The 8,900-nt window shown below is 45.7% G+C and overlaps 1 protein-coding gene across 2 annotated transcripts; it reads right to left on the bottom strand.

Annotated features, from left to right (window-relative positions):
• Window positions 1-4,489: 4,489 nt before the first annotated feature.
• Window positions 4,490-8,526, bottom strand: LOC107734046 (chromatin modification-related protein MEAF6-like). 2 transcript variants are annotated; one of them, XM_016545912.1, is made up of 8 exons: window positions 8,361-8,526; window positions 7,778-7,893; window positions 7,606-7,693; window positions 7,459-7,504; window positions 6,969-7,158; window positions 5,386-5,415; window positions 5,057-5,090; window positions 4,490-4,896 (listed from the first exon to the last, which is right to left on the bottom strand). In XM_016545912.1, the coding sequence occupies exons 1-8, from the start codon at window positions 8,448-8,450 to the stop codon at window positions 4,882-4,884; spliced, it is 609 nt and encodes a 202-aa protein (XP_016401398.1). In that variant the 5' UTR covers window positions 8,451-8,526; the 3' UTR covers window positions 4,490-4,881. The 2 variants fall into 2 exon arrangements, with proteins under 2 accessions (XP_016401398.1, XP_016401399.1); XM_016545913.1 differs by lacking the exon at window positions 5,386-5,415 and having other exon boundaries at window positions 4,492-4,896; window positions 8,361-8,525.
• Between the last annotated feature and the right edge of the window lie 374 nt (window positions 8,527-8,900).

The raw sequence follows: 8,900 nt of genomic DNA, 5'->3' as shown, positions 1-8,900 counted from the left end.
AATATAAAATACTGCTTTATTTATTCCGAAACAAAAGTATTAAAAGTATTTTCATTTTAATTTGATCAGTCAGTAAATAACACTCCCAACGGCCAACACTGGAAACTCTATGACTTCATTTGAGAGTTGTAGAGATATTTCCTCATCATATATCCTCAAATATATTAGATATAAATAAAGTGTATATATAGTAAAATTATTTTATTTACAAATGTTTGATTTTTTTTATTCGTTAGACTAGGCCTATTTAAATTAATATTCATAAATAAGTGCAGTTTATATAAGCTACCATTTTATTCTTCCTGTTTAATATTTATTAGACTCCAGGTTGAAACAAAAGGATGCTTAATGTGGTGAGTTTATTAAGGCAACTGAGGAGAAGCTTCCAACATAAAAGAATCAAACTCAGGAATCAACGGAAGCAGAGAACACAGTCTTATCTGGGGTGAGAATCGTGTCCTTCGGCAGATGGAGGAGGATTTCTCAGCTTGGCAGGCAGGCAGGCAGGTAAGGAGCCCATATTGAGATGCTTGTAACCTTGAGACCAGCCGACGAGTGACTGAGGTGAGTGTGTATTTGAATGGAGTGGTAAGTGGGTGCAGGTGTCCATGATTAGTAATCAGGTGATTGTGAGCGGGTGTAGGAGGCTGATTCGGCTGGTGAGGCAGGTGTTTCCGTGACATTACCCCCTCCCCCACGGAGACCGACGGCGAGTGCAACCATGCCCCCTGGGTGAGGGGCGGTCAGGATGAGCCTGGTGGAAGTCCTTGAGGAGGGATGGGTCCAGTATGTCCTCTCTGTTTGCCCACGATCTCTCCTCAGGACCGTACCCCTCCCAGTCTATGAGGTCCGTCCGATCTCTTGGATCTTCCGTTCGGTCTGGCCGTTGGTCTGCGGGTGGTATCCAGAGGACAAACTGACAGATGTTCCCAGGAGGCGGAAAAACCCTCGCCAGACCCTGGAGATGAACTGAGGGCCTCTGTCGGAAACTATGTCTTCCGGGAGACCGAAGTTCCTGAATACGTGGTGGAACAGGGCTTCGGCTGTTTCCAGGGCGGTAGGTAATCCACGTAGTGGAATTAATTTGCAGGATTTGGAGAATTCGGTCGACGACTATTAGGATGGTCGTGTATCCGTTCGAAGGAGGGAAGTCGGTGGCGAAGTCCACCCCCAGGTGGGACCAGGGCCGGCGAGGGATCGGTAAGGGGACCAGTTTACCCGCGGGCAGACGACGTGGCGTGGTGGAGATGGCACAGACCGAACATCCCTTGATGTAGCGGGCGACATCTCGGGCCATGTTGGGCCACCAGTAGCGGTTCTGGAGAAGCGAGAGGGTTCTGTGGCTGCCTGGGTGTCCCGATCCCGGAGAGGTGTGAACAGAGTCCAGGAGGGTTAGACGCAGGGTGGATGGGATGTAGTTCTTCCCCTCTGGACCTCCCGGCGGAGCGGGTTCTACGAGAGTGGCGGCACGGATTTGGTCGTCGAGTGCCCACTGAATGGGAGACATGAAGACTGAAGGTGGCAGGATGGGCTCTGGTTCTTCGGGGGTAGGATCTGGCTGGTGTTGGCGGGAAAGCGCGTCCGCTCTGACGTTTTTATTCCCTGGACGGTAAGTGACCACAAAGTGGAAGCGGGTAAATAACAGAGCCCAGCGGCCTGCCTCGGGTTAAGACGCTTGGCCTCTCGGAGGTATTGTAAGTTCTTGTGGTCAGTGATCACCTCAAATGGATGGTGGGCACCCTCCAACCAATGCCGGGGTAAAGAATAAGGCCCAGCGGGCCTGCCGGGGGTTAAGGCGTTTGGCCTCACGGAGATATTGGAGGTTTTTGTGGTCGGTGATCACCTCAAAGGGATGTTTGGCACCCTCCAACCAATGCCGCCACTCTTCCAGGGCGAGCTTGATGGCCAGCAACTCCCGATTTCCCACGTCGTAGTTCTGCTCCGCCGGGGATAGTTTCCGAGAGAAATACGCACATGGATGGAGTACTGGGGTTTCACCTCTCCATTGGGACAGGACGGCGCCCACTCCCAGGGTCGCTGCGTCCACCTCAACCACGAAGCGGAGATTGGGGTCTGGGTGTGAAAGGGCCGGGGCCATACAGAAGGCAGATTTGAGCTGAAGAAAGGCCTGGCGTGCCTCCGGGGTCCAGGTGAGGAGTTTGGCCTTCCGACGGAGGAGAGAGGTAAGGGGTGCCGCCAACTGGCTGAAGTGGGCGATAAAGCGGCGATAGAAATTGGCGAATCCCAGGAATCTCTGCATCTCCTTGATGGTAGTCGGTTGGGGCCAGTTCCAAACCGCATCCACCTTCCTCTGGTCCATTTGCACTCCTGCAGGGGTGACGATGTAGCCCAGGAAGTGGACGGTGGATTGGTGGAATTCACATTTCTCTGCCTTTAGATACAGGTGGTGTTGGCGGAGGCGTTGGAGTACCCGGGTGACATGGCCACGGTGTGCTTCGAGATCTGGTGAGTAAATGAGTATGTCATCTATGTAGATGATGACGAACCGATCGAGCATGTCTCTGAAGATCTCATTCATAAAGCTTTGGAATATGGAAGGTGAGTTGGAAAGCCCATAGGGCATGACCCGGTACTCATAGTGCCCGGTGGGCGTCACAAACGCAGTTTTCCATTCATCCCCCCTGCGAATGCGGATGAGGTTATAGGTGCTCCTTAGATCCAGCTTGCTGAATATGCGGGCCCCGCGGAGCTCCTCCAAGGCGGCCGGGACCAGAGGAAGGGAATAGGCGAACTTCACCGTCTGGTCGTTAAGGGCCCGGTAATCGATGCATGGCCTCAGACCCCCATCTTTCTTGGCCACAAAGAAGAAACTCGACGCTGCGGGTGAGGTGGACGGACGGATGAACCCCTGTTGCAAGGCTTCGTGGACGTACTCCTCCATCGCGACTCTCTCCGGGATCGACAGCGGATAGATGTGTCCCTTGGGTAATTGGGCCCCAGGCAGCAGGTCAATGGCACAGTCCCATGGCCGGGGAGGTGGAAGGGGAGTGGCTGCGACCTTGCTGAACACGTCCTGGAACGCCTGATATTCGGTGGGAACCGGAGTGACATGCAATGAGTCGGGGCTTTCCACCGAGGTGGAACAGACAGAGAGGTCGTGTCGGACGGGGTTTGGGATAGGCAGATCCTCTAGACATTCCTGCTTGCACTCCACACTCCACTTGAGTATTTCTCTGGATTTCCAGGCGATGGTGGGTTGATGTTTAGAGAGCCAAGGGCGTCCCAGGACGATGTCCACGACCGCCTCCTCCAGCACCAGAAGCGAGATCCTTTCGGTGTGGAAACAACTTCAGGCGTGCGGTGCCGCACCAGCCCCTTGCCCAGCGGTTTTCCCTGGACAGTGGTGATCTGGCAGTTAGTGGCATATTTGCAGCGGGGAATTTGGAATCCAGCAAGGCTACGGGAGGAGATGAAATTCCCCGACGCTCCAGAGTCCACGAGGATTTTGACTGGAAAGGATTGGGTGTGATATATTAGAAGCGCATCTATGTGAGGCATGCAAGACACATCAGGAGTGATATGGATGGTACTCACCGCTGGACGTGGTGGACGGATGGGACAGGTGCGGAGCTGGTGCGCATTGGAACCACAGTAGAGACAGAGGCCACGGGTGAGTCGTCGAGATCGTTCCGTGGAAGATAGGTGGTAACTGTCTGTGATCATGGGCTCTGGTGCGGGAGATGAGAGGCTGGGTGAGACAGCGGCAACGGGCATGGATTCCATGTGGCAAGCGGTTAGGTGTTGGGAGATGCGAACCGCCTTTTGGAGGAAGCGGTCAAGTCCCACTGTGTCATCGTAGATGGACATCTGTGGAATGGGGGTAAAACGGTTTTAGGTCTAGAGACAAGTTTTAAAGTTTTTAGAACGCCGTGTCATGCGCGAGACACTGCAAAAGACTGCAAGACGCGAGCGCAACGGGTATACACGTCTGTCTAGCGCTTGTTTACATAGAAAAACGATGTAAAAGTAGCGCATTGGAATGGAAAAACGCGTTCTGTGGCCCCCTAGTGAGTTTAGCCAAAATTTTAAATCTTTACCATGCTAAAACAGACTCAATTGCTCTCTCTATGACCCCGTATTCGTCGTACCAAACTGGATCGCGCAACCTTAAAGCCCAGGGCCCCCCCGGGCTCCTGGTAATCAAGGGCCCCTGGGCACTGGCCCGGTCAGTAATCCATCCCTGGCTTGATCAAGTGAGTTGCACTTTCTCTGAATCTCTCACTTAAGTACAGTTATGTCAGTGTTCCTCGTGTATTTACATTACATTTAAATATGTCCCTTGTATTCATGTTGCGTTCATTTGTGTCTTTGTATTGGGACTGATTTTTCTGCTGTTTCTGACAACTAATGATGGTTCTAAGAACAGCTTTCATTCGTTATTATGATTACGGTCCAAATGACGGAAGGTTACAATGTTTATTCCAAGAACTAGTCAACAAACAACGAATCATCGTCTTATTTCAGTTTTATTCAAAACAAGATGGTATAAAACAACAAAAAATATAGACATGACCAACTTTTTACATTAGCTACACACGTTTTACAAACCAAAAGTGAAGGATATCCAAAAACATGAGGGAAAGGTTTGGATCCACTGATACATCATCCATGTAACATCATAAATAAAAAGATTCCATAATTAAGGGCAGAATTGGAACCTCATGTCTGCAGTACATATCATGCAATAACAGGCGGATCTGAATCCATCAGAGAATAAAAATCACATGAGAGCTTCACTACAGTCGAGAAAGAAGCAAACACAAACATGGAGAAATGCAGTGTAAGATCCAGACGATCTAGACCGGAGAGAACTGGAGATGACTGAAGAGGTTTGGTTTGCATGAATATTATCCGGATTTATTAGGCCGAGTAATCCTGCAGAATCAAACAATTATACTGAGAAAAAACACTCAGGATACAGATATGACACAATAGTGTCTTACAAACAAAAGTGAAAGTTTCTATAGATAAAATATGCATTTATATATACACACACATATATACACAAAACATATTTTAGTACATCTAAACTTACTGCTCTGGGTTTCTTGTTCATCTTCAAATCAAATCTGTACGAAAAAAACAAATTAACAAGAGGCCCATCAAGATCAGATAAACAAATGAACCTGTTTAAACCCCTGCATGCAACTAAGTATAAACCCATCATGTCTATGAATTCCACAAACATGCAGCTGAAAAATAATGGTAAAACCAAGCAAAACCAAAAAAGAAACTGCAGCAACATCTGCGAATGCTCAGGTAGAAGCAAGCGTCATAGCATTCATCCACGCGACGTGGACGGCCCCAGCAGCTAACGGACAGAAGACACGGGAGTGAGAAACAGGAAATAAAATTGAGACTTACTCAAAGTCATAATCAAACATGCCAGAAGGGCTGAAGGGGGCAGCGTTAGGAAGGAAGAGAGCATCAGAGGTTAGTGCACTACACTGAGCAGCACATCAATCCCACAGTCCACTACATAGGGTGTCAATGCGTGGATTTACACCTTCAGTAGTACACTAGATGAACAACAGGACAAACAATAATGCATCCTCTCTAGTGTGTTAGTAAATATAGGACCCTAACTAGTGCTCATCTTATTTTATCTGAAGTGATCCTGGATGCAACCATCCGTTTCCAAAAGAAAGACAGAAAGATCAAGACATGGGTTTGAAGAGCAATTCAAAACTTGTTAATGGCTGGAATATGTAATGGACATAAAATTATTAAAATGTAATTTAATTAAAAATGTAACTAAAAATTACTTAATTTAATTTAAACTTTAATTTAAAATGTGAAATTTGTGCCTATAAATTATATATTTATAATTATTAAATTATTTTCTTCATCATATTTTTGAGGCAAACCATACAAGACAAACTTTGATTTCATTCATTAAATATTCATTGTGGCAGCCAATAGTGTTTCTTTTTAAAGTGACGTGACATGTGGCCAAGTATGGTGACCCATACTTGGAATTAGTGCTCTGCATTTAACCCATCCAAAGTGCACACACACACACCGTGAACACACACCCGGAGCAGTGGGCAGCCATTTATGCTGCGGCACCCGGGGAGCAGTTGGGGGTTCGGTGCCTTGCTCAAGGGCACCTCAGTCGTGGTATTGAAGGTGGGAGAGAGTTCTGTTCATTCCCCCCCCCCACCTACAATCCCTGCCGGTACGAGATTCGAACCCACAACCTTTGGGTTACGAGTCCGACTCTCTAACCATTAGGCCACGACTTCCCTAATTTTTGCATGACAATAAAATAAAAATGTGCAAAGGTCTGAATTTTGTTCTTAAGAAAAAATACATAATAATGTATTATGCAATTCCTAAAAAAAAAAATACAGACAAACAGGCCAGTATTTATTCATGAAATTTAATTTTAAGTTTAAGGTTAATATTAAACCCTGTTAATATCTAACCTTTCAATCCATAAATCATCTATAAATGCAGTAGTGGCTGTAAATACTCTGGGCTGAATCAAGGACAAATAGCTTCTCAAATCTTACTTTTGTCCATCTAATACAAACACGGATGTTAAAGCTGAGCATCTTCTCTGATCAAACCAGTCAAAAGTGGACCAAAACAGCAACAAACATCAGGACAGAGTAAGAGACTCCAGGCTGGATCCACATGAGAGGAAAGAGTAGATAAAGATACTAAAAGGAGAAACCAAAGCAAATTGAGCTGAGCAGGAGCCACAGCACTATGAACCTGAAGTAAAACCCTCCCGTTTGGGAAAAGAAGCATAGCTATCATAATAATCCATGAATATGTTAATTTACAACTTCTCCCATATTCAGATGTGTCCACAAGACAATGCATCATTTTACAATCAAATAACAGTGTGTTTCAATAAGCACTGGATCAGCCAGAATGAGGTTGTAAGTAAAGAACCATCTTATATCCTGGAGCCCGAGGGCCTGCTGGAGATCAGGTACCTGTGTCTGTTCTTGTTCTTGCGTTTCTTGTGGCTGCTGTGGTGGCTTCCAGAGGAGGACGAAGCAGCTTTCTGGGGTTTCAGGTCTTGCAGGGCTCCATCTGCCTCCTCGGTGTCGTCCTGACTAGGTTCGTTTTCCTGGTTTTGGAGATCTGGGGACGTGTCGCTCTCTGTTCCGCTGCCTGGTTCGCCTGAGAAAACAGAAGAAAAGGAAAGTTTACAAACTAGAGATTATTAAAATATTAAGCCACTAAATACACTTAATCTGATTCAATTCAATTTTCATTTCACAATACCCCTTTTCACTGGTGATACCCAGAAATGCTGGGTAGACATCGTACTTGATTTCAAATTCTCGAATGAGTCTATGGGGCACACAATTGTGGTTCCCAGCTCACTAGGTTATAAAATACAGCCCATTTAACATTTAAGAACAATACATGATTGACAGAAATTTCTTGCAGGCACAATAAGCTTGAGATTTTACTCACGTTTTTCATTCATATGATCAGGAATTCCTCCAAGAGCACAAACAGCCTGTGTGACAATCCACCGAAAAACATTTTTTAAGCTATTAATTTATTTCTTTAGTATCTTATTTCATATACACAAAGTATGTATATTTCTAAGATACTGACCGCCACTGATGTGACGGAGGACTTGCTGAAAAGTCGTTCTGCTTCCTTGAATTTCCTATTCCTCCGATCAGTCTTGCTGTTTGAATTCCTAAAGTAGAAAACAGTTGATGTTAACCTGTATGTTTTTATGATTCGTCATCGGTGAACCAACATGAAGTCATATCACACTCACTTTTGATTGGTCAGATATCGGTCCCATCCTCGAATGATGTTACCATACATCTGAGTGTCCTCCAGGTAACTGCCTTCAAATGCATAAATCTGTCTTTCTAGATTCACCAAAGTCTCCTGTTAAAAATGCAAAAAAGGTTTTAGCTGCAGCTGTCAATCATACATGACCCACATATGATAACATTATTTTAATACTTCTGTGTAGTTCTATTTTTTTTGTAAACCGAAGCTGTGCACAAGAGGCATGTTTTTCATGCCGTTTGTCTCTGCTGTATATGTTGTGCATCAGGAGACGCCACAACAAAAGCAGCTAACGCAGTTAGCATGTTAGCATAGATATACAGTAGTTATTGGAATATCATTTTGATATATGTAGCACAACTACGGTTAACTAAGATTTTTTATTTTTAAATACAACACACATACATACATTCATTTTATGTAAAGTACTTGTAACTGTTTATTTCAGACTCGTGTTAGTATGCTAACACAAATAAGTTACGGGTATTTCAGTTCAGTCTCATTTAGTGCCGCATCAAGAGGGTTTTTTAGAGTTCTGGACATTTCGAAAGGTTTATAATTACCGCAAGCTCTTGTTTTCTCTTGACCAGCTCGGAGAGCTCGCGGCGGGTGTCGGGGATCTGCGGTGGAGTCACTTTGGCGTGCATCGCCATGATGGAGCTGAGCTGCTCAATGACCGAGAACAGCTGAAGCAGGACCTTTTGACTGCAGTACCGCGCATGTCCTCCTGTCCGACAGGGGGCGCTCGCTTAGCCTCCAGAGCAGAATTCAAACCACTAAAGCTCAAAAAATCGATTAAAACCTGCTAGGCCTTTCCCTAGCAATTTTGGATTTTTAAAGGGGTCCTATTATGCTCTTTTACAAAGTCTTGATTATGTTTTGGGGGTGTACTAGAGCATGCTCTCATGCTTGGTGGGTCGAAAAACGCATTATTTTTCACATAATTTACATTATTAAAATACCTTTCTCCCCAGCCTGGCACAAACGGCTCGATTAGTTCCGGCTTTGATGAAGGTCCGCCTTCCGAAAAACAAAATGTGTTGTGATTGGTTAGCTGTCCCAGCTGTGATTGGCGAACAGCTTAGACGGCGTTTCAGTACTGC

This window comes from Sinocyclocheilus rhinocerous, unplaced genomic scaffold, assembly GCF_001515625.1.
Source record: "Sinocyclocheilus rhinocerous isolate Xijiao unplaced genomic scaffold, SAMN03320098_v1.1 scaffold430, whole genome shotgun sequence".
Taxonomy (NCBI): domain Eukaryota; kingdom Metazoa; phylum Chordata; class Actinopteri; order Cypriniformes; family Cyprinidae; genus Sinocyclocheilus; species Sinocyclocheilus rhinocerous.
The sequence above is the reverse complement of the archived record's forward strand: the minus strand, read 5'-3'. Positions and strand labels throughout refer to the sequence as shown.